Source organism: Lemur catta, chromosome 15 (assembly GCF_020740605.2).
Source record: "Lemur catta isolate mLemCat1 chromosome 15, mLemCat1.pri, whole genome shotgun sequence".
Classification (NCBI taxonomy): Eukaryota; Metazoa; Chordata; class Mammalia; order Primates; family Lemuridae; genus Lemur; species Lemur catta.
The window spans coordinates 30,612,325-30,638,077 of NC_059142.1; the positions used below are offsets into that span (position 1 = coordinate 30,612,325).

The following is a 25,753-nucleotide window of genomic DNA, read 5'->3' on the forward strand; positions in this document are numbered from 1 at the left end:
TAGTGCCATAAGCATGGAAAGCACCCCTCTGGATCTCCCCCCGCACTTGGAAGTTTAAAAGAAAGGAAACTAGAATTATGGGTGAAAAAGTTCCCTAGCTTTCCAATGCCTCACTGCAGCGGAGTAAGAAAGCACTCCGAACAGGCTGTCCTAATGTCCCCTTGACAGCCTCAAGTTTGGGGGTGGGGCATGGGTGTGGACATGAGACCTAGAGGGGAGCACACCTAACTTCCAGGAGTGATCCTGGAAAGGCTAAATAAATCACACATTCATTCTTTTTTCCTTGAACGTCTCTTCCAGGAAGCCCTCTGAGTTTAGAAAGTTCATCAACAGGACCCTGATTCAAGTCACTTTTTGGTTTATTTGGAAGCTGCCTGGATAAAAAATATACTGAAGGATACATAAAAAGATCCTGGTAGAGGATTCCTTCGTCAGCAGCTCTCACTGACTCTCCGATTAGACGATGGCTTAGCGATCTCAACCCCTTCATATGACAGACAGACAAGGAAAGGCTTTCCGTGCTGCCCTGGATCCTCTCACAATAGCCAAGCGGGAGGTGGCCCTCGAAATGATGCAGGAATAAATGAATGGAGAGATGGAGAAATAGATGATGAGGGATGAATGAATGAGACGGGGTGCTTGCTCGCTGCTGTTTCCTTCACAATTGCCTTTAAGATTCTTGGCCCTCCTCCTCCTTTACCATTTCTCCCCCGCTCCCCTCCGTCTGCCCTTTTCACTCTGCAACTCGACCCTTTGTGGAAGCGCCCCGCCCTCCCAGCGCTCTGCCCCTTCCCCTCGCCCCGCCCCCCACCGCGGGGCTCGTCCCTCCGCCCTGGGATGAATGGCAGCGTGGCCGCCGCGCCGCTCCGGGCGCCGATTGGTCGCTCGCGCGCTGACGCGCCGGCGGCCGCGGGTGCGCGCAGGCGGGCGGAGCGGGCAGGGGTGGAGCCGGGCTCCGGGGCGGGGCGCGGGCGCCCGGGGGCGGAGGAGCCGGGGAGGCGGGAGGCGGGAGGCGCCGGGGCCGTTTTAGCGGCCTCCCTCCCGCCCCCAGCCGCCTGGTGTGGCCCCGGCTGCGTCCCGACCCCCGGCCTGGCCCGGTCCGGCCCACCCGGCCGAGCGGCTGTGAGGGGCGCGCAGGCGGGCTCCCGAGCAGCCCAAGCCCATGAGGGCCTCGCGCCCGGCCGCCGGTGCTGACGAGACGGAGCTCCCGGCCCCCGAGGAGAAGCGGAGGATCAATGCGGTTCAAGAATCGATTCCAGCGGTGAGAGGGGATGGCGCCCCCGCCCCGGCGCGCGTGCCCGGAGCGGCCCCCGGATCTCGCCTGTAGCGCGTGGGTCCTGGCTCCTCACCTGGGTCCATCCCCGGTGGGTCCCGCGCCTTGGCCGGGGACCAGCTCCCGGGAGATTCCCTGCTCTGCTGGCCGCAGGCGAGCCCCTTCCTCCGAGGACGGGAGCTCGTGCCTGACCGGGTGTCCCTGCGCGATCTGTGGACCTGGGATGGATTCCCAGACCCAGCACCCCGAGCCTGCCCTCCTTCCCGAAGATCCCTTTGCTCACGCGGCTTCACCCTCCCGACTCCCATCCAGTCTGGGCTCTGGCTAGCTGTGAGGACCCGAATCCAGCCTCAGGGGCCGCCCCCGAGTCCTCCGACCCTGGCTTTGGCTTCTGTCCCTTTAGGTCCAGAGTGGGGGTCTCCCGGGGCTCGCGGAAATGGGGGGTAGCTGCTTCACCCTGCGGAGAGACTTGTCGTAAAGCGGGGGTGCTGGGCGTTTTAGATGCTTTGTTTGTGAACGGCTCTAGCAACAGGGAAACTGAGGCACGCCCGCTGGCTTAGCCTTGCCTGGCCATGTCAAGGCCTTGCTGATTCTCAGGCTTCGCGTTCCAGGGCGGTGCTATTTTGGGGATCTGCAAAGGGGCAAGTTAGCTTTGGGGTGGTGAGACCTGCTGTGGAGGCGCCTGTGTTAGGAAACGAGGAGGAGGAACCCAGGAAGCGCCACCGGAAGGCTGACTGGCTGCTCATTCACCGAACTGGTGGGAACGCCAGGCTGGGGGGCACAGTGGCCTTCCCCCATTCGGGGTTTCTGCCATCTGGCAGTGGATGGAGGCTAGCCCATGGTTCTAGAGGAACTCTGGGCCTTTCTTCTTCGTTTAAGTGGGTGAAAGTTCACCTCTCTTGTGTTTGTGGTAACTCTCCATCCTTTTGTCTGAATCCAGCAGCCATCCCCACTCCCAGACCTTCACCTCCAGCAGGCTGGCTCAGTGTGCAGTGACGGGGGAATGCAAAGAAGAAATACATGAAATCACCCAAGGTGGCTGTTGCTACTGAGTTTTTAAACACTGCCTTTTTTTTCAGAATTTTAAAATGCACTTTTTTTTTTCTTTCCAATCTCTATTCCCGCACTGCCCACTCACCCATTATGCTTATCTCATTCCTCTCCCAGTCCCAAAGGGTAAAGGGGCCAAAAAATGCAAAGGAAGAGTTGTGGTGGTCTATGCCATCAGGAGGGGATCAGCTTGAAGACTTGGGTTGACTTCTGAATGTTGTTTATCACTCAGGGTGTGGAATGCCTGGCATTCCCCACAGTGGGAACTTCGTCAGTGCTTCTAAGGGCAAAAAGGAACCTTAGTGTTCTGACTTTAGAACCTGATGTCGGGAATGAAATCTGGAGGGGCTTTAGGGGAGAATGTAACCTGCGTTCAGGCATGATCAGTGAAGCCCTGGTGTGGTTTGTTTGATTTGGTTTTAACGTCTCTGCACATCTACACTCTTCCTGTTTTCAGAGAACAGTGGCAATATTTTGTGAAATTACCCCTTCCCTATTTGATTAAGAGTTTGTATTTCTTTCCTGTCCCTTTGAATTCTTCTCTTGAAAGAAAAAAAGAGTGTTTCATTATCTGCTGCACAAACATTAGAAGTGTTAAAAGAAATGAAAAAAACTCTTCATTTAGGATCCTACCATCTCAGCTGATTAAACTGCCTCCCCCTTTTTTGCTAGACATTTATCCCTCTAGTCCTTACTAGCAGTTTCTTTCTTGATGACATCTAGACCTATCCTGATTTTCTTTGAAGATTCGAATGATCTCATAATTTCCTGTTTCTCTATTATAGGCTAGATTGGAAAGATATTTCTGAGCATCAATTTGAACTTGAAAATAAAGCCTGCAAAAAAAAAAATAATAATATAACAAGAAAGTCCTTATTTTTGTGGTTCACATGTTAAAACGTTGAGAGTACTATTTCTGCACCTTTTAAGGCTGTGTTCATTATACATCTTTCTGAGCATTCACCATAGTTACAGGTAAGTAAATGACAAAGGAACTGGAAGAGGGGCACACTGTCTTTGAAGGGGGATGTGCTCCTTCCCCTGATAGATTTATTGGGACTGGATGAGGAACATGAGGGCTTATGCATTTATGGCTTCTGAAAAAGCTTAGGATGGAAAAATTCCACTGGGACACAGAGACATATTTTATCTTCCTTGCTTTATCCCTTTCACACTTGAGTCTTCCTAAGACACGCACATACAGACACACACACACGAAGTCATTCTCTCCCCTTCACAACATCTCTGACTGATGATTACTGCTAACATTTATTGAGTGCCTTTCTGTGCCAACCACTGGCTGGGTACTTGTATATTACTTATCTCATCCTCAACTGTGACCCTGGAAAACATAAATTTTATACCCATTTAATAGAAAAGCAAATAGGTTTAGAAGAGAATAAAAGGGAACTTGCCCATAGTCACACAGCTAGGAAGGGGCAGACCAGAGACATCGATTTCCTGTCTCTCTCCCTCCACCACCCATGCTGCTAGCTCACCTCTTTCTATCTCCCTGCCCACACCACACCACCTATGTGTATAGCATAGAGGCTTCGGACCCACAGAGCTTCTACTGTATCTTCTTGGTACATACTGATTTCTTCAGCCTGGCATCCAAAAATCCAAGAAAAAGGATGCTTTTTTTTCAGCCCCAGTCTCCTGACCAATGGTTAGCTTCAGCATTAAATGTGGGAAAGCATCTTATTCTAAACCATTAGGAAGTCTTCCAGGGTTGCTGGTTGTCTACTCTGCATGTTCTTAGAGCATTGAATCATAGGCATGGGGTAGTCTTGTTAAGTCAAGAGTACCACTATTGGCAACTCAGCGGACACTGTTCTGAATATCGCGGTCAATCATAAAGGGAGCTAGTAGTAAGGTGCTTGTACAGGGGTTGACTTATGTTGCAACATAGAGCGATGTTGAAGGGGCCCTTGGAATATCCATTGTCTTTACCTGTAAGAGTTTTCTTTTCATGAGATTCAGGGTTCTTTTAGTTCCAGGACTGGCTGTTTCTCTTACCTAACCTGCCGAGTCCCCAGTAAAACTAACTGACTGTGGGATATCTCTCTGTTAATACAAAATAGTTCAGCTGTAGCTGGGATGTCTGTCTTTCTATTCATTCATTCCACAATTATTTATTAAGCTCCAGCAATAAGCTGTGCCTTGTGCTTGAGATTGGAAATGGGACAGTGAACAAGACAGCCTTCATGGAATTCACATTATAGTGGGAAAAGGTAAAATAAAAAATAAACAAGTTTCTTAAAAAGCAAAGTCTTACCAATTGTGATAAGGACTCCAGCTGCGGGGGGAGGGCCAAAATGATGCTTTAGGTAGGATGGCCTGTAAAACCTTCTTGCTGAGGAGGTCACATCTGACACCTCCTCAGACATGACATTGTCCTCTGACACAACATTCTGTACATGAGCTGAGCTTGAAGGATGAGGAGAGAGGGGAGCATTTTGAAGAAGAATATCCTAGGCAGAAATAAATAGCACATGCAGATACCCTGAGGTAGATGAGACCTTGATGTGTTTAAAGAACAGAAGGAGGTAGTGTAGCTAGAGGGTGGAGTGAGAGGAAGGTGGCACCCTGAGGCTGGAGAGGTAGTGGGGCCAGACCAGTCAAGGCTCTGGGGCTCTGACATGTTGCAATACTGTCCTAAGCACTTTGGAAAGCCAACGGGAGGCCTTAAGCTGGGTTTCAGGTGTGTAATATGATCTAGTTTTAATAGACAGTTGTGGCTTTGTATAAGAAGAGAGTGTATGGGGGGACTCATATTGCAACATCAAGTGATGTTGAGGGGACCCTTGGCATAGCCATTGTATTGGCCTTTATGAGGCCCGCTTCCTTTCAGCAGGATGACCAGTTAAGAGACTTCCTATTTTTACACACCTGGGATGTTGGTGTCTTGATTTAAGGTAGGAACTGTGGAGCTCTAGAGACATGGACTGATTGGAATACATTTTGAAGATGGTGTTGACAGTACTTGCACTTGGAGAATCAAGGACAGCTTGTGGATTTGATCTTAGGCCTCTGAGATCTGCAGATCTTTCAGTGGGCAAGGGCTTTGGGCTGAATTTAAAGTGTGCTAAGGAGTGTCCCCAGCTCCCTATGTTAATAGGGAGCTCCCTTCATATTAATAGTTTTGAAATTCTGTCATGGCTGGGTGGGGGTGGGGGTGGGTAAGAACAGGGGGCAAGAAGGGAGGTGAGAGAGAGTGTTAAAAGAGAAAGTGAGGGGATAAGTGAACTAACCCTGCTTAACTAATAGTTTTCTTAAGCATGCTTCCCATGCCCAGGACTGAATCACCTTCCCTCCAGCCCTCTAATGCCTGCAGGTTACTCTGCTTAAACGTTGGGTGAGCATTACGGTCACTCTGCCTTAGATAGAGATGTCTTCCATGAATGGGTGCTGTTTTCTGTAACACGTGCACCTTTCCCATTCTCTTTTGGGGAAGAGATTAGGCCCAGTGTATGGGAGTTTATATGCATATTACATCTGATTTTCCATTTAGGTCTTAGGAGTGATTTCTTCAGCAGGCTGTGGAGGAGGCTTGATTTCTCTCTGGCAGATCAGAGAGAAATGGAAAAATTGTGTTGTAATTTCCCAGCAGAACAATTATGCTGTCTGTCCCCTTGAGCCCCAAACAGTGAATTGCTCCCAGGATAGTTACCCTTACCTTTCCTTATTGCCCAGATCTTGCCCTGTCCATTAGGAGAAACTGCCTTAAGTCACCATGGGTGAGATATTTTTCTCTACAACTTCCTACTTGAGTTTTAAACTGAATTATTCCAGGTGGGCAGGGACTAAGCTGCCACAAACATGGCCATCCAGTTTATTTGCTTTTAGGAGAAAATGTGAAAGTCTATCCCTGTTGCTGGGTAATGGCTTGACTATTTTTAGATTGGGCTGCCAGAGATATAAATTGCTATTTTAGTCTGCAGCCTGGTGGTGGGTAGACAAATCCTATTTACTGCACCCTACACAGAGCACTTTCAGTTTAATCAAACTTCAACCATCTTGGGGCCTTGCTCTTTACCCTTGAAAATTCCTAATAGGGTATGCTACTTATAGCTCTGTTGTTTATGTCTCAGGGTAATGAAGTGGTACACCCTTCAATGCTTGGGACACTTTTAAAGCATTCTTCCCAAGAATGTAATTATTTTCCTTTTTGCTAATAAGAGCTGTATAGCAACACAACATTCTTGTCCCTTAGGAAATTAGTGAAATTATTTAAAGGATTTTCAGGGGAGAAAAGATGATGCTTGAAATTAGTTATCTATGTTTGAGAATAGTTTGTATAAATTTTGAAGCTGCTAGCTGTATATTTCTCTTAAACAGTTAGTTTTCAGACCATCTGGTGGATCACACTCAGTAAGTACATATTTTGCACACTAGTTAAATAACCCATCAGTGGGCCAAGTGCAGTATCTTCATTGTGTCAGTTACATTCCCCAGTGGATTTTCTACCTGAACTGTCTGTTTTGAGTTAACAGGGACACCATCTTATTTTTATTTATTTGATCTAAGGATAACAGGCCCTTCTTAATTCAGGGAAGAAGTATGGCCTAGGCTTTTGTTCATAAACTGGGCACTCTTTAGAATGGCCTGGTCATGTATTTTAGCTAATTTTGGCAACCTGCCTCTGCCATTTGGTTTAGCCTTGTACCATTTTTCATTGTGTGGATGAATAAGGTGTGACTAGCCAGAACTTATTAGTGACAAAATATACCTCTCCCTCCACTTAAACTAGCTCAAGCAAAGGGTTAATTTATTGTACAAAGCCTGTTGACATCTAGCAAACTCCAAGCACAGGAATGCAGGGGGCCATTGAGACCTGAACACTTTGAAGGCCCTTTTATCTCCATTTGTTTCTCTACGTTTGTTTCTTTCCTCTTTTATTCAGAACAGTTAGACTAATCCAGAATCTCTGTGGTCCCCAACACTCAGGCTACAGACCAGTACCAGTCTGTGGCCTATTAGGAACCAGGCCGCACAGTAGGAGGAGGGCGGCCAGAAAGCAAGGGAAGCTTCATCTGTGTCTACAACTGTCCCCCATTGCTTGCCATCCCCACTCCAGTCTGTGGAAAAAATGTCTTCCATGAAACTGGTCCCTGGTGCCAAAAAGGTTGGGGACTACTACAGAATCCTTCTTGAAACTTGGCGTGGGTACGGGTTGGGTTTGGGTTGGGAGGATCGTCACCCATACAACTGAAATGCAAGGATGCTGTCGTCTCTTTAGGTCCTGTGGTATTCATGCTTCTCACTCTTGCTCATGGTCACAAAGTTAGCCCAAAGGGGAGTATGGGACATGCACATGTCTGTATGTGAACAGATTTTAATATTTAGCTATATAAATACATTTGTGTGTACATATGAATTTTATAGCCAGAGTATCAGCTAGTAGTCATGTGTTTGGTTTTTGAAGCAAACTCTTCTAATTCAGGGAGAATGAAGGTAAAAATATACTTCCTGTTTTAGGTGGCCTAGAGGTAGTCAGGTAGCATTATTTGAGCTGCCTGATGCTGGAATAGGTAATGCGATACAGGGAAACTGGTGGGACAGGCCTGTTAATTATGTGATGTAGGATTTAAAGATCTACATATATAAAGTTTTATAAATTTCAAGAGAGAAAATAGAAACCTTTCAAATATAGTCTATCCCTTTGCATTTAATGACAATAACTAAAGTTTAGAAAAAATTCCCTTGATTTTTTTTTTTTCCTGTTAAGATTTTGTTGTGCCTTTTTTCTTCAGTGTAGGGGAGTTCCAGTGGAAGGAGTGGATATGGTTTCTGTTTGCTTTTGGTTGGTAGAAGGCTGTTCTTTTGAATAAACTGAAAGAATACTTAATCCAATAAACTAGGACATTTGCTTTAGGATCAGCGTTGTTGGTTCAGTTTACATCTCTTTGGTAGCTTTGGTTTTGTTACCTTAACTAGGTATTTCCACCTGTCTCCTCCTCATTTAGAATAGACCAAACACCTTCTGGCAGGTTTCCCAATTGTTCTGCACACACTTTTTCTCACATGATGTCTTTTTGTTTTTACAGGTTCATGAACCATCGGGCCCCAGCCAACGGCCGCTACAAACCAACTTGCTACGAACATGCTGCTAACTGTTACACACATGCAGTGAGTACGAGTTTCCTGCCACTGCCATCCTTCCCAGAGGGCTGTGGTGGGAGGAAGGGTAATTATCTCTAGAAACCTCAGCACAATTAGTTGGATTTACCCATCTCTGTGACCTTATCTACCAGGATATCAGTGCTGGGTCATGTTACCAGAAACTGTGAGCATGTAGAACGCTTTGTGTGTTCTAACCTTCAGTCTACTCTCTCCTGGACTTGCTTTCTCCAACAAGATCTTCTTTAAAAGAATAATAGTAAGTACCCTAGTTATAGAAAAACCAAAGGAACCTATTTATGAAGACTGTCACCCCAGGAGTGAAATTAATTGCCTTTTCAAGACAATCAACTATGTTCGTTTGGCAAGGAGAGTTCACAATTTGTTGAAAAAGATGCTATTTTTTTTTAGTGAGTGATCCTGTGAAATGGGGAAGGGAGCCACATCCTGCCACCCCTACAGTGGCCGTTGCTTCTCAGAGAAGATGTTACTCTGTATCGTTGAAGAAAAAGCTGGTGTGATCCTTAAATTTTTTGTTAATTTTTTTCTTCCTTATAAACACAAAACATGCTCACTGTAAGAAATTTTAAAAATACTGAAAAATATATGAGAAAAACAAAACTACCCAGAAATAAACTGGTAACAGTTTGGTGCATTTCTTCTTTGTGTGTGTGGTATTTGTGAATATGTATGTATGTTCATAGGTTTTCTATTAATGTCATATTATTGGCATTTTCTTGTGTCATTATAAATTTCACTTTATCTGTGGTTTCATTATTTACTTAGAAAGTTGTATTTAGTCTTACTTAAAAATGATGTTTGGGATATAGTCTGAAAATCAGAAATAGAGAAAAAGACCAATTTACTTCTTTAATGAATAATGTTTACAACAGACTAGTTTAATTATTATAGGCACAGTTGGTATAGTATAATGGTTTGGACATTGAGAAACACAGCTCACCTTTAGGAATAATATTTGCTTGGGCTAGACCTGAATAATCCTTAACTTATCTCTTCTGAATGTCACAGGTTAAGGAGCACTTACAAAATCTGTAGTTGAGGAAAAACTGACAAAGCCTCCATGTTAATTTTTTAGAACAGAAAATGTAATCTTATTAAACTGTATCCTGAATTTGTGGATTTCAAAGACCAGTAAGATTTCTAAAACAGACACAAGACTTCTATTGTCATCATTTCATTAAAGAGAAGACATGAAAAAAGTAGTAAGGATATAATAGCAAAATAAAGGACATTCCTTTAAGTCAAATAAATTTTTTATTATGAAAAATTTGCCTTATTATTTTTACTGTTCTTATTTTGCTCTGGGCCAATGAAAACTTCAGCATCGACTATTCATGCCGATCTCTTCTGGGGGATTTAATATTCTGTTGCAAGAGGGCAAAATTAGGTGTTCGGGGAAGAAAAGATAGGTAAATTGCTGAAGTTTACATTCTTTGTCAGGTATGCTTATTCTAATCTCTAATAAAGTTATTTATTCTCCTGGGAATTTCTGTTATGATAAAGTGTTTACTAGTCATAATCATACTGATACGACTAGACATTGAAATTTGTGGTCATATGAACTATGAAAAATGATGCAGAAATCAAAATTCTCTCTAAGATTCTATTTCTTAAAAATTTTTAAATAGGTGGGCCTTTGGAGTAGATTACTGTTGCTTACTTAAAAGGTGCTATTAAAAATGAAATGACCCCCCCCAAATCCCTTCACTCTGCACTAGCTCCCAAATTGGTGGAATGTACAGATCCAGACTGAAAAGCAGGACATATGATTTGAACAGTGGACTTTGTGTGTGTGCGTTGTGGTGTTGCATACACTATAATACTATTGATTCATTCAGTTGCCCTTTGCTGAAATATTGGGATTTTAGTAGCTTATGGAGGCAACAGGATAGAATATTATTTATTTATTTATTTATTTGTTTGTTTGTTTGTTTATTTATTTATTTTTTCATCTCAAGAGGTAGAAAGAAAGGATAGAATATTTTAAAATGAGGACCTCCCTGTAAAGTCTGGGTATATGCTTGGTATTTGAACATGTTAAGTGCCTACTCCAAAGCAGATTGTAGAGTACAATGGACCATGTCCTTATTTAATGAAATTAGTATAAAGTACATCTCTTTTGCAACAGCTGAGTAGTGTTGCATCCTTGACTGCTTGTCTGTGTACCCATTGGTTGGCACAATACCGGGGCCCTGAACAGCAGTACCTGTTTCTATTGTAGCAACTAATAACTTCCTCTGGCTCTCATTTTCATTATCCAAGAGAGGCAAACATTTGTTTTAAAATTATTTTTCTAAAATAGTCCCTGGTAAACCTTTGTATTTTTAGGGAAAGTCTCAATTCTGTAAAAGCCAAGATGTTCTATTCACTTCTCTTTACCTTCCCGACAGTTCCTCATTGTTCCGGCCATTGTGGGCAGTGCCCTCCTCCATCGGCTGTCAGATGACTGCTGGGAAAAGATAACAGCATGGATTTATGGAATGGGCCTCTGTGCCCTCTTCATCGTTTCCACAGTATTTCACATTGTATCATGGAAAAAGAGCCACTTAAGGTACAGTGGAGGCACGCTATTTCAACGGATTCAGATAGTTGACTCAACATGTTTGGTAGCCTCCCACACTGGCATCTTTGAGACAGGTGGGACAAAGAGTAAACATTTTCTTGCTTTGTAGATTATAATGCTATCCTATTATTTAAGACATTTTCTTTGGATTGGACAGAGTTTGAGGACCCTCCCCCGCATCTATGAAAACAGGCCTTTTTTTTTGCCCAGTAACCACAAATAAAACCTCACTGGTTCCCCAGGATTGACAACTTACAATCCTGAGAGCTCTTTTCCAGTGCTGTCAAGCACACTCAGGATACAGTGAGAGCAGCAGCTGTGGCAGAATGGCAAAGCACACTGAGGGGTCAGCAGGTGGGCCTTGAGGTCCAGGTCTGCTTAACTTTGGGTAGGTCACTTGACCTTGTGGGGCTTTCAGCATCTTCATCACTAAAACAAGAATGATAATGCCTGACTCACATGGTTACTGTGATAGGTAAATGAGAGGTGATATATGTGCAAATGATTTGAAAATTACAAAAGACCATAGGACTATGTGATACAAGGTGGTAGGTATACCACAGTTTGAGTTTACTGTTTTGCAAAGTTCAGCGTTCAGAATTAAGTCTTGTGTATGTTATTCAAACAAAATTCACATATTTTGCTATTATTAGCTGTCAGGCACTTTCCAAACAATACTCTGGCTCTTGGCATACCAATGAGAAGGACATAACAACTTTCCTCCTCTGAGTGAAGGATTAATTTGAGAAAGGCACACCACTTAGGTGGGAATGGGTTGCTTATGAAATGGATTCTGTACAGCCCAAAAGGGCAAAATTTCTTCTCAAAAATTTGAGATTCAGAGCAGATTAAGAGTGATTTAAAGTAATACCCAATTTACCTTTTGGTTTTACAGAATGTCCCAGAAATCTTAAACTGTTTGAACAATCTAATATTAAAAAGCTATGCCTCATTTATGAGCAGAAGTTGGGATTTATGAGATAATTACTAGTTTCCTTATATGTAGTATCCTAGAGTTTTAGTGCTGGAGGGGTCCTTAGAAATCACCTAATCCAACTCCCTTAATTTTTACCTGGAGAAACTGAGGCTCAGAGAAGTGGCCCGACTTGCCTGAGTCAGTGAAAGCAACAGAATGACATCATCCTGGGGCCTCTGACTCCCAGTCCTGCGTTTCTTCACCATATCTTTCACAGTATTGCATAGAGTTTGCAGTCTGCTACCTTTATGTATAAGGTGACAGTTCCCTGGGCTTAAAATAAAACCACAGCATTGAATCACAAGGACACTCTGGGACACACTCAGAGGAGAGCCACAAAAGTGCCTGTCCCATCACCTCAAGCCACACTTGCAGCACCCAGAAGCCAGTCTAAAAGTAGAGCACTTCATTATCTTTTTGGCACAATCCAATGTTTGTGGTTGCCTCAGCAAACTTGGCTTTGATGTCTAGATTTCTGAATCAATAAAAAGTTGTAGATACCTACTTCAGTATTCAGGGCCTCCCCGCCAGAGGCTGGAGAGGAAGGTGTGATAGAAACAAGACTCTTAAACCTTGAAATAGCACTGCTAGAATCATAAGCCATGTGTAGAATTCTGCTCTGCGTTAAATTTTTTTAAATATTAAAAAAAGCCTTAATTCAAGTAAAAGAGAGAAGGGAATAAACATTTATTATGTGCTAGGTGCTACCATGTGCTAGGAACTATGCTAAATACATGGCCTACATTATTTCATTTAATGCTCACACGTACTCATGAGAGAGATCTTATTTCCATTTTACCTGTAAGGAAAGTGATGGAGAGGTGAGTGGCAGATCCTGAATAAGATTCTAGGTCTAGCTGGGCATAGTGGCTCACGCCTATAATCTCAGCACTTTGGGAGGCTGAGGTAGGAGGATCACTTTGAGGCCTGGAGTTTTGAGACCAGCTTGGGCAACATAGCGAGACCCCATCTCTACAAAAAATTAAAAATTAGCCAGGTATGGTAGCATATGTCTATAGTCCCAGTTACTCAGGAGGCTGAGGCAGGAGGATCACTTGAACCCAGGAGTGAAGTTTGAGGCTGCAGTGAGCTATGATAATGCCACTCACTCTGGTCTGAGTGACAGAGTGAGACCCCTTCTCGGAAAAAAAAAAAAAGATTCCAGGTCTGACTACTTACTCTAACAGTGTGTAACAATCAATCTAGAAAGCAAAATTAGAAAGGCCTCAAACCTTGCTAGAAATCACAGTCATCCAAGGAATTTTTAAAAAATAGAGAGTTACCCCTTCCCTCCACCCTGTTTCCCATCATCTAGCCCTTTTAAATTAGAGTCTTCAGATCTGGAGTCCATGATGTTATAAGCTCTCAGGTGATTCTACTATGTAGTCAAGTTTGAGAAGCTTTGATCTAGTGTTAAATTATTATCTGGGGGTAAGCTATAGCTTTTAATAACTAGTAGACTGAAAACAATTCTTTCTCACAAATATATTTCTCACTTCACTAACAAGTCCTCATCAGTCCACTTTGGTCAACATTGTGTGATGAGGCAAAGTCTTAATTCTAGTGCTCCATCAAATTATAGCTATTATATAGCTTGAACACTGAGAATAAATTCAAGATGATGCTATGCATTTGTACTTTTAAATCACCTCAGTAAAGGGGAGATTTTATCTAATCTGTTTTATGAATGGACCTCAGTGAGCCAATGACTTTGACCATGCACTTCCGATTTTCAGTTTCGGAAGGAAGAACTTAGAAATCCAGATGGCCATGCTCTTTCAGCAAATGCACCTTTTTGTTTTTGTTTTTGTTATTGCTATTCTCATATTAGTTTCTGGATTTCCTTTATTACAATTTATTGTCTATACTAGGATATTTGAAGTAAACACTTCTTTAAAGACATGGTAAAAAGACACACGAGTGTGATTGCAGTTGAGGGAGTGTTTGCTGAGGAGTAGGACTTTGTGCACTGCACTGTGACAGGAGCCAGGGGTGATCTGCTCTACAGGAATTTCATTTTTCTGTCTGACAGGATCTAAAAGAAACGGAAAACATCAGGAAAGACAGATTTTGTTTGTTTTAACCACTTCAGTCTTCCTAACTATCATGAGGCTCTGTCCCTATGTCTCATTCATGGTGAGAATATCTAGTGTGTGTACAACTTAAGAATAATGTAAAGCTTTTACTTGTGGCTTTGTATCATTAACAACAACAACAAAAAGTTGTGTGACTTTGAAGGCCAAGTTATAAAAGCCATGAGAAACTAGAACAAGAAAGGAAATTGCAACATAGTAGAGTGATAGCTCATACTTTCATTCTGAAAGTTTTCTGAGAAATTTGTCTAACTTGTTTTTTTCCCCCTACTAGGACAGTGGAGCATTGTTTTCACATGTGTGATAGAATGGTTATCTATTTCTTCATTGCTGCTTCTTATGCTCCATGGTAAGATATAATTTTTCTATTTTTGAAGGTAGTGTTTTTATGATTAGAATTCCTCGCTCCCCCTTTCCTCTCTTTCTCTTGTTCCTGCCCTCAGCCCTCAGGTATACACCCCACCCTGCTCCCCCAAACACATACATACATGCATTTTTTTTTCCCAAATGGATTTATTTGGGTCAGATGGTATATTTAAAGAGGAGAATATTGCTACTATTTAGAATGCTGTTTAGAATATCTAGGCATTGGACTGTTCAAGAGGAAGTGCTGTGAACTTGTGCGGAGGTGGCTGGCTCACTTTTGAAATCAATAACCTTTGCCCTCCATATTCTCCATATACTCCTACTGCTGTTCACAAGACTTGGAAATTGAATGGATTAAGTGGAAATGCTGTACATATGTATGAGGAAAGCAAGCTTACTTTTGAAATTTATACCATTTTTCTTCGATTCACTTCACATCATAGTAGCTACTCTATACCGAGTACGTTTCTCATTTCTTTTGCTATCTGAGCAAGAGAACTAGCCAAATTCGTTAACTATTTAAAATACCTAGTGTTTTGTTCAGTTTCCTTGATCTTACTGCCTTTTTAGTATAGATAAAATAGAAGTTTTTGTTGCACTGAAATCCTTAATTAAAGAATTATTAGCTTTCCTCTGTCAGCAGACGGAGGAAATGGTCCAGTTTTAAATACTCAGAAGTTTATATTATGCCATCAACTGCTGTAGTCATTAGCCTCTAGATTCAGGCTAATGCAGCATCAATCATTCAAAAGAAACCTATTATCTGATGGAGTAAGAAGTAAGTGCCCCCTCTCCCCAACGCCTCTTACTAGATTGTAGGTCTGCTTCATATTGGAACAAGAACACTGAAAGGCTTTTGTGAATAGATATTAAGTGCCCAGTACAACACTTAACCTAAGTAGGAATCTAGGGGGTGTTCCAAAAAGGATTCCTTACTTTACTTATTTTAAATTAAAGAATTTAAAATTAAATACAATTCTTTAATTTGAAATAGGTAAATAAAATTTTAACAATTTAAGTGTGACCTGAGGAATCAAATATCAAAGGAGGCAATTTGTTTACATGTAGTTTTAGATATATAGGTGACACTTTTTCCATTTAGAAAATATGAATTTTGTAATTATAGACCAAAAAAATCAACATATTTTCCTCATAGTTATTCTTGTATGAAATTAGCACAGATGAATTTGCAGTATTTTAAAATTCAGAACTCACAGCAGTCCACGGGTAAGTTCTAACAGAATATCTTCTGTAACACGTGTTGGGAGTGGTTCTCATGTTCTCTCTTGGCAGAGAGATTGATAATGGAGACACTTGGTTTGTGTATTAGGTATCTGCTGTGGGTATGTGATCCCAGGTCAGGATTTTGTTTCGGATTCTCATTAAACTTTGTAAGCCATCTGCTCCCAAGTACATGGTCAGAAATAAAAAGGCCAAGCAGCATTTACCTCCGTCTGCCTAACGGAAAGTCAGGAGTCACAGGTGTGCTGGGACTCACTTTTTTCTACATGTCTGCTTTTAGCTGATGCTATTTTTAAACCGTGTTGGAACTAATTCTAAGTCTTAAAGGTTGGCTGACAATTTCATCTTTGAGTTATTTAATTTTACCTAAATTGCCCAAAAGCTTCCTTGATGTGTTGAGTGTCTGTTCTTCCTGCTCTTATTCAGGTACTTTCTCTCAGTTTTCAATAACTAGAGGAAAACACAGATTTTATTAATTCCTTTCATTTATCACTTCTTTGTTGTTATGTTTACATTTTTAGGTTAAATCTCCGTGAACTTGGACCCCTGGCATCTCATATGCGTTGGTTCATCTGGCTCATGGCAGCTGGAGGAACCATTTATGTATTTCTCTACCATGAAAAGTAAGAGAAAATAATTTATATTTGATAGTTTTAAAATTAGCTGCTGAAATTTTACCTGCATTGCAATACAATTTACTTTATGTTAGTACTTCAAAATAGTAGAAATACATAAATAGAGTACATATTATATTTTAATAAATCTTCAAAACCATTTGGTATTCGTTATTGCTGGACAGATTGCTGTGGAAAGACAAGAATGGCACATGGGTGGTATGAGGGACAGTGTGACCAGTCATTTTGGAGACCTCATTTCTTATCATGAGGCAAACTGGCCTGATCCTCTGTGATTCACAGTCATCACATGAGAAAAATAGCCACTTTCCAAGGTTCCTATATAGACTGAAGATAAAACTGAAGAGAATAGATAGTAAGTGTTCAGCACAATACTCACCTAAAGAGGAAGCTAGCAGATATTCCAGATAGGATTCCTTGAGAAAAGGGATGTTTGGAAGGACATCTGAACTCTTAATATCCTAGCCCTGGGGCACAGTTTTTTAACCCATTATTCATCCCTCGTAGTCATGAGTATTGAGCAATATAAAAAGAAAGGTTTATTGAAATTTAGCATCTTTGTTCTAGAGGAGACCTTCAAGGTCATCTATTCTGGCTTCATGCTTAAAAAATGAGAACATTCAGGACATGCATCAATTAGTGACTCATCTGGAAGTTAGGACCCAAGTGTCCTAGTTCTTATTCCATTGCTCTTCTCATTCATTACCCCATATGCTTGAATTTGAGAAACAACCATGAAATCATTGTCATTGGATTTATTAATTTACAGTTCATTAAATTTGTTATCTATTGTGGTAAGCCGAATGACTCTCAGAATTGAACATAATTGATGTTTATCAGAAAGTATTAAATTGTTTTCCTCTTTCAGAAGAAAATAATAGTTTTCACTAACTTGGAGTTATTTAATTTCACTTTGAAATTCACCTTTTTGACCATAATTAGCAATGCTGAGTGGTATTATGCAGTATATATAAATCCATGGAAACAGTTTGCTTCTTGTGCTCAAACCCCTAATTTATATTCCTGGATAAAATAGGAAATAAAGTAAGGGAGCTATATTTTCTCTTATTCTAGGGCTTCTGGTGTAAATCAAACCCATAAACCCATTCTTCCCCCATATGATTATTTCACAGTAGGCTTTGAGTACAAAACACGAAGAATGAGGTGTTAGTTATCCTTGGCCATTGAGTTTGGCAGACATTAGGGAGTCCCTCAATCATGTCAGGTACTGTTCTAGGCCCTGCAGATGCAAACATAAATAAAACATGGTCCCTGCCTTTGAGGAGCTTATAGACTAATTTGAGTAGGCAGAAATGTTAAGTTGAATTTCAATACAGTGTGTTTCTTAGGGGCTTCAGATATTCTGTAGCCTAATGTGATGAGCCTTACAATTAGAGTTTGTGCAGATGCAAAATAAAGACAAAAATACATGCCCTTTCCTTAGGGCTGCCATTCCTTTGTCACTGATGAACTAGATCCCAAGCTGCATCCCCATGCATCGTCAGAGTTTTACTTATAGCTCTGTATTGGAATGGTAATAAGGTAAACACTCTAGGATTGGAAGGGGAAGAATGTAAGGTGGATTGGATTAAAGGATAACTACTTTTGGCAGAAAACATTTTCTGGGTAGCATGTGGGGTTTGATGGCTTTTCAATTCTGAAATAAATGCTAGTTCATTATTATTCAGCTACTGTATTTTAGTTAAAAGCCTGGTGGTTTCCTACTAGGAAATACATTTTATTTGAATAGTTAAGAGTTTACATTTTTTTTTCAAAAGAAAAAAGAAAAACTGCTATGTAAATGATTAAATTAACTACACTTCTGTTCCTGCAGATATAAAGTGGTTGAACTCTTTTTCTATCTCACAATGGGATTTTCTCCAGCCTTGGTAGTGACGTCGATGGTAAGATATAGCTTCATAATTTTAGCTGTTTTCTTTTAAATTGCTGGGACTCGATATGATATGTAGCTCTTCTTTCCAAAGTTACGACATGTCCATTAACTAGAGACTCAACAGAAAAAAATGTATAAATAATGAAGTGTGTCAGCAACTTGTACCACGTACTTCATACAGTTTGGAAAAGCTATAAATGTTTCTCTCTTTATGGTCCGGTCCTTTTTTGCATTTATTTGTTTCTCTTGGACGACCTTTCTGTTTTTCATCCCACATCACCCCCACCCTTTCTCCTGAATAGGTGTGTGATTATATAAAGGTGAGTGTTTCTGACTGAATTACTTAGCTACTTAACCCTGAATCCATGGAGGAGGGTAAATTTTAAGGTTTCCTATAATGAAGAAAATATAAACTTCTCAAATCTCAACAATTAGAAGGACCTTAAAAGATCATTTGCTTCAACATTCTATTGGCTATTTTTCAAATCCCTTCACTCTTTCCCTTTCACTTGCTTTTAAGTCATACTATTTCTCTTTCTAGGGAAAGCACTTTTTTTTCTTTTCTTTTTTTTTTTTTTTTAACTTAGCTTGAAAATATCTTTTGGGGACTTCTGTGGATAAAAGTGTAGTATTAGCAATAGGAGGCAATTGCACGTATATGTTTTGAGTTCTCTTTCAAATTGAATTACTGTTGAGAAATCTATATGTATCAGTCACTTTGAAACAAAAACATATTATTACAACCTCATGGTCCCATCTACTTGGTTACGGTACCTTTAGCTTATGCACTCCAGTGTCTTATGTTCCACATTTTTTGGTCCTAGCCACTGTATTAATTAAGGAGGCCGCAGTGTGTTGAGTGTGAACTCTTCCTAGCCTGCAGTGGTCAGAAGAACTGTATCTGTGATTTCATTCCTGAGCTCATAGGCACATTATAAGAACATAATTGCATGATACATAGTTTTTGCCCTGATCACAAAAACACCTGTAAAAGGTTTAGGAGTTACAAATCTGGTTCTGTTTTTTCAGGGGATATGTCTTATTAGAGTGTGACAAAATATGTTTCTTTGACGTGTGTGGAGTTTATGATGGCTTTAATAGTTACCTAGCGTCAAAAATACATACAGTCTAGTTGGTAAAGGCAGCGGGGAATGGTGAGAAGAAGGAGGTGAATGACTAAAGTGAGAAAACCGGTCTTAACATTATATAGTTAGAGGGCATTTCAGGACACCCAGAGCAAGATAAGCAAGGTCTATGTAGATAGGTTACTAATTATTAGAGTAGAATTTAAAGTAAATTTCCTCTGGGTATCATAAGAACAGGTTTATCCAGTATTTTTACTGGCCTAAATCTTTAGTAGGCATTTCCATAAATGGTACAATAGCAAGTGACTAATGTTTATGATAATCAAGCAGGGTAATCCCCACACTGCCCTCACAGAACTTAGAATCAAGCAGGCACATACAAGGCATATTAAGTAAGAAGGTATAATGAAATCTTATAAAGTCTTTGATTGGGGAAAGTTCTAGCCGCCATGGCAGCACATGGCAGAAGTACCAGAGGAAATGATATTTAAGTTGATTCAGAAAGACTGGGAGGAGCTGAGAGCTGGTAGGGGTGAGGCGAGTGTTGCAGGTATAGAACACAGCATGAAAGAAGCCGGAGAGCGGGGAAACACCAGCTGGCTTTGAAGAATTGAAAATAGTTCACTGTTTGGAACATAGAGTGCATGTACCTGCTTGAGAATGTACATATGCATGGTGGGGATAGATTAGTAGCACAGTCTTAAGATATAGCTGGACAGCTAGACAGAGTCTAGATCAGAAAGGACCTCATAAGCCACCTGGACTAACAAAGTGACAAAATGAATGAAGATGCAAAGCTGTGGTTCTGACCAGAATCGGGGGTATCAGACTTATTTTTCTGCCATGAAGAACTGTAAAACTGGAAGAAGAATAAAAGCAAGTGATTTTTGGCATCGAACACAGACAGTACAGGATTGGATTGTGATCCTTGAGGGAAGAGAAACCAAAAAATGAGCTTCAAATTCATCTGAGTTGTCTCCCTGGAGACATTTTCCAAACAACAACAGAAGGAAGAGGAGCCCAGAGGGCAGCAGTGTGGGTGGAGGAAACAGAAATTGGCACTTCAGGCCACTGAGACAGCTGCAGTTTGTGGGGCAGGGTACTGAAGAGGAGAGCTGCTCAGAGTAGAGGCTTCAGAAATCTACAAAGACCTTTCCTTGAGTGTTTGCCCAAATATGAAGCTGAATTTTATACAGGGCAAAACTCTGCAAGCCCTGGCCAAGAATAACTGTTTGAAAGCTGGGGGATCAATGGAGAAACACTGGAGTGCCCACCAGCCAGAGTGAAGAGAATTGCTGGACATCCCAGACATTCATTTGACCCTACCAATGCCACACCTTAGAAGTAGAGCTACTCTCACCTTAGAGTGAAGACTATTCTAGAACTGCCGTAACAAGGTCCAAAACAAACCTTAATAGGATAAAATTGATCTTCCAGTAGATGAACTGCCTACCAGAACAAAACTCAACTGCCTTTAAGGGAAAACAACAAAATCTATACTCTAACAGCTTGGCATCCACTATCTAGGTAAATATTGCCAAATAAGCAAGAAGCAAGAAAATGACACACACCTAAGGAAATACAGGTTCATAGAAACAGACCAAAGGTGATAGAGATCTTGAAATTTGCAAATGAAATTTGCAAAAAGGACTTTAATGAGTACACAGATGAGGAATCTCATTTTTATAGTCTCTATAAATGGAGTCTATAAAGAAGAATCCAAATGGAAATTCTAGATCCAAAAACAATGATATCTTTTTTTTTTTAATTATTATGGGTTCATAACAGTTGTATATCTTTACAGGGTACATGCGATGTTTTTAAACAGGCATACAATATGAATTAATCAAATCAGGATAATTGGGGTATCCATCACCTCAGGCATTTATCATTTCTTTGTGTTAGGAACATTTCAATTCCACTCTTTTAGTTATTTTAAAGAATACCCTAGCTTGTTGTTGATTATAGTCACTTTGTTATGCTATCAAATACTATACATTCTATCTATTAATAACTATATTTTTGCACCCATTAACTATCCCTACATTATCCTCCCTTCCCTGCTACTCTTCCCAGCCTCTGGTAACCATCATTCTGCTATCTGTCTCCATGAAATCAATTCTTTTAATATTTAGCTCCCACATATGAGTGAGATCATGCGAGATTTGTCTTTCTGCACTTGGCTTATTTCATTTAATGTAATGTTCTTCAGTTCCACCCATGCTGGTGCAAATGGCAGGATTTTATTCTTTTTTGTGGCTATATAATACCCCATTGTGTATATGTACTGCAATTTCTTTATCCATTCATCCATTGATGGACACTTAGGTTGATTCCAAATCTTGGCTATTGTGAATAGTGCTGCAATAAACATGGGAGTGCAGATGCCTTTTCGATATACTGAATTTCCCTCCTTTGGATGTATACCCAGCAGTGGGATTGCTAAGTCATATGGTAGTTCTACTTTTAGTTTTTTGAGGAACCTCCATATAGTTCTCCATAGTGGTTGCACTAATTTACATTCCCACCAACAATGTACAAGGGTTCCCCTTTCTCAGCATCCTGGCTAGCATTCATTATTGCCTGACTTTTTAATAAAAGCCATTTTAACTGGAGTGAGATGACATCTCATTGTAATTTTGATTTGCATTTCTCTGATGACTAATGATGTTGAACATTTTTCATATACCTGTTGGCCATTTGTATGTCTTCTTTTGAGAAATGTCTATTCTGATCCTTCATCCATTTTTTAATCGGATTATTTGATTTTTTCCTATTGAGTTGTTAGAGCTCCTTATATATTCTAGTTATTAATCCCTTGTCAGATGGGTAGTTGGCAAATACTGTCTCCCATTCTGTGGGTTATCTCTTCACTTTGTTGATTATTTACTTTGCTGTGCAGAAGCTTTTTAGCTTGATGTGATCCCCTTTATTCAATTTTGCTTTGGTTGCCTGTGCTTTGGGGGTATTACTCAAGAAGTCCTTGCCCAGACCCGTGTCCTGAAGCATTTCCCCAGTGTTTTCTTTTAGTAGTTTCACAGTTTCAGATCTTAGATGTAAGTCTTCAATCCATTTTGATTTGATTTTTTTGTAGATGGTTAGAGATAAGGTCTAGTTTCATTCTTCTGCATATGAATATCCAGTTTTCCCAGCACCACTTATTGAAAAGACTGTCCTTTCCTCATTGTATGTTCTTGGCACCTTTGTTGAAGATAAGTTCACAATAGATGTGTGGATTTATTACTGGGTTCTGTATTTGTTCCGTTGGTCTATGTGTCTGCTTTTATGCCAGTACCATACTGTTCGGGTTACTATAGCTCTGTAGTATGATTTGAAGTCAGGTAATGTGATTCCTCCAGTTTTATTCTTTTTGCTCAGGATAGCTTTGGCTCTTCTGGGTCTTTTATGGTTCCTTATAAATTTTAGGACTATTTATTCTATTTCTGTGAAGAATGCCATTGATATTTTAATGGGGATTGTATTGAATTTGTAGATTGTTTTGGGTAGCATGGGCATTGAAAACTGTGATATCTTGAGACAAAAATTTATTTGAGAGATTTAACATATGCTAGATGCTGCAGAAGAAAAGGTCAGTGGACTTGAAGCCAGGTCAGTAGAAACTATATAAATGGAAACATAAGAGAAAAAAGTATTTAAAAAATGAACAAAAGAAGAGAGAGTTATAAGGTTAGGTTGAGTTATTCATTATAACCCTGCAGAACCTGTCTCCTTTCTACTCCTAGTCCTCAGGAATCTGGGGGACAGACTTCATCAGCTTCTAAGCACTGCCTCTATTCTCTCACCTCTCATTCACACAAACCAGTTTAATCTTGTAGATGGGCCTAGGTCTTAAAAAACCAAGAACAGCCTAAAAAATTCTCCCTCTTGTCCTGAAACACACAAGACTGTTAACTTCCCACTAAGCTAAGAAATGCCCAGGCTCAAAGACGAAAGGACCAAGAGATATCTAGAAGATTAGGTAATACCTTGTACTATATGATCTGTGATCTCAGAGGTTACTTCTAGCTATGATTTGCCTGTGTCAGCCTTAAAGAAGCTATAAGTTCACACAAGCAGGGGAAATCTCAAAAAAAAAAAAAAAAAAAGAAATCAGTGTAGAACAGTGTTTGAGAAGGACAAAAGGAAGTGAAAACCTTGACTGAGAGGTAAATTATAAATAGAGTGGCTTGGGTCCGCCTTATAAAGACAAAGATGAGAACTGAGGATTGTACTTTATTAAAATGAACTTCCGTGTTTTGCTGTGATTACAGTCTGCTTAAATGTGCCATAAATGAGAAGAACGTGCTTTTTTTGTGTGGGGCTGTAATGTGACTGCTTGGTCACATCGAGAATGTCAATCCAAAGGGTAATCCAGGTTGACGTGTGAGGGCCATTTTTTTATGATGGGTTCATGTTTACAGAATCAGGATTCTGTTCACACAGCTTCTCCATTGTCTAGAAAACCAGGAGCCTTAGGGGACGTTACATTATCTCTGTAGCTTGTCATATCAGAGTAACATCAAACCCTTTTTATTTTTTTCCTCTGTTGACAGAATAACACTGATGGACTTCATGAACTTGCCTGTGGGGGCTTAATTTATTGCTTAGGAGTTGTGTTCTTCAAGAGTGACGGCATCATTCCATTTGCTCACGCCATCTGGCACCTGTTTGTGGCCACGGCAGCTGCAGTGCATTACTACGCCATTTGGAAATACCTTTACCGAAGTCCCACGGACTTTATGCGACATTTATGACCAGTCTGTACTAGGTCTCCAAACCAGTATTATTTCAACTGTAGCACTTGGGAGTGGGGTAAGAGCTGAAAATTGCACAGGGAAAGGAAAAAAAAGAAGACAGCTGCACTGACTTCCTTTATATCTTTTGAATATAATTACTGTGAAAGTATAAAAGCTGTGTTCTGGAATTTTCCCCCTCACAGCAAATAAATAAGGCAGTGAATTAATTTTCATTCCATTCCACTATCATGAAGGACTCTGGATAGGCTTGGCCAACTGATGTTTACAAACCAGAATTTTGTATTTTAATTTTACAGATTTTACTACATGATTTTTCTAAATTACTAGGTCAGGTCGTAAAAGTCAGTGCAATAACAAAGCTTCCTTTTTAAGAAAAAAAATTGTTTCACTTTCCCATTCGCTGTGTAAAGAATCATGGACAGAACTTATACTACTTTTTACCATGTTTCATCTTGGCATAACATGGTTATTTTTTAAATAGAAACTTTAGTTTTTTGTAAATTTTTAAAAAATATTTAATTGAAATGCATCTCTGCAGTTCCTCATTCATGTTGTGAATTTTTGCAGCAAGCAGTCAACATTCCACAAATGAACAAGCATTATACCTCTTCTGATCGTTTTATTAAGCATGGAGAAATTGCCAATTTTTAAAAACTGCAGTTTTCCAAACTTTGCTGCCAACCTCTGACTCTGAATTCAGTGCTGCTTTGGGATACATACTTGACCTAGCTTGGTTTACCAGTGATGGAAAAGTATTTTGATATCATTAACTTTTTCAAAAGATCCAACTTTTTCTCTATGCCTTTGCCATGTTTTCTTCAGGGTCTCTTGCAACAGTGGATGAGTGTTCTGTCATATTATGATGGGACTGTTGGATTGGCCCTCTGCTGAAAACTCCTGAAGAGCAGTATGAGTTATAATGAATAGTTGTATTGCCTGTTTGGTGCCCAACGGCTAAGTCATTGTCACTTAGCTTTATATATCAGTTTGATATTTATTTTAAATTGTGGAATTAGATACATAAATTCACATTTCTACCTTTCCTCTGTATCTCCTAATATACTATTTTTTTTATATAGAAAAATATTTAAAGTATTGTTTGACAGGTAGAAACTCATGTGTCTACAGTCCATGGGTTCTATCCTGGCTCAGTGGAGTGGTATTTATGCATTATTTTTAGTTTTCCTTCAGTGTCTTATATTAAGATTAATGTATTAGTTGCTTTATTAGTTAATCTCTCTTGTTGGTGTTTTAATAAATGAAATAGCCTTGCCTTTTGATCAGGTGCTGATATTGTCTGTTTTCAATTGATTGTCAGTTTGACAATGAGCTTATCAATTGAAATGTTGTGCTGATATGGCTTTAAAGAAGGGTTTATTTTGTGTGCATGTTTAGAACTCTCTGATTTTGGTGAGTCGTGTGGGAATAAGGAACAGAAGAACTGGTATTTGCTGGTGAATTTGAAATAGGCAAGGTACCCAGTGATAACACCAACCCCCGCCCCCATCTGCATGATTCTGAACATCTGGATGCCTGTTGTGTTACTGTGTATATTTTATTTTTAATATATTAACTTTTTGTGGATTCATTTAAAGTCTGCTCAAAAGTAACAGTCAAAACCACTAAAATATCTGTAAAAATTGTGCTGTAAACTACAATAAAGTTGTTACTTGGA

The 25,753-nt window shown here is 40.3% G+C and overlaps 1 protein-coding gene across 2 annotated transcripts; it reads left to right on the forward strand.

The window, feature by feature from the left end:
• Positions 1-946: 946 nt before the first annotated feature.
• On the forward strand, positions 947-25,753 carry MMD (monocyte to macrophage differentiation associated). Of its 2 annotated transcripts, none has more exons than XM_045525268.1 (7): positions 947-1,261; positions 8,374-8,455; positions 10,858-11,018; positions 14,374-14,448; positions 16,229-16,330; positions 18,177-18,246; positions 23,875-25,753. In XM_045525268.1, exons 1-7 carry the CDS (start codon positions 1,236-1,238, stop codon positions 24,073-24,075), a joined length of 717 nt encoding a protein of 238 aa, XP_045381224.1. In that variant the 5' UTR covers positions 947-1,235; the 3' UTR covers positions 24,076-25,753. The 2 variants fall into 2 exon arrangements, with proteins under 2 accessions (XP_045381224.1, XP_045381225.1); XM_045525269.1 differs by lacking the exon at positions 947-1,261 and adding an exon at positions 2,248-2,308.

What these genes read in the sequence shown, in the direction of transcription:
- MMD (XM_045525268.1), top strand. Translation starts at nt 1,236, where the DNA reads ATGCGGTTCAAGAATCGATTCCAGCG. An exon ending in CTAACTGTTACACACATGCA is followed by an intron (nt 8,456 to 10,857) that starts GTGAGTACGAGT and finishes CCTTCCCGACAG; the next exon opens with TTCCTCATTGTTCCGGCCAT. An exon ending in GCTGCTTCTTATGCTCCATG is followed by an intron (nt 14,449 to 16,228) that starts GTAAGATATAAT and finishes TTACATTTTTAG; the next exon opens with GTTAAATCTCCGTGAACTTG.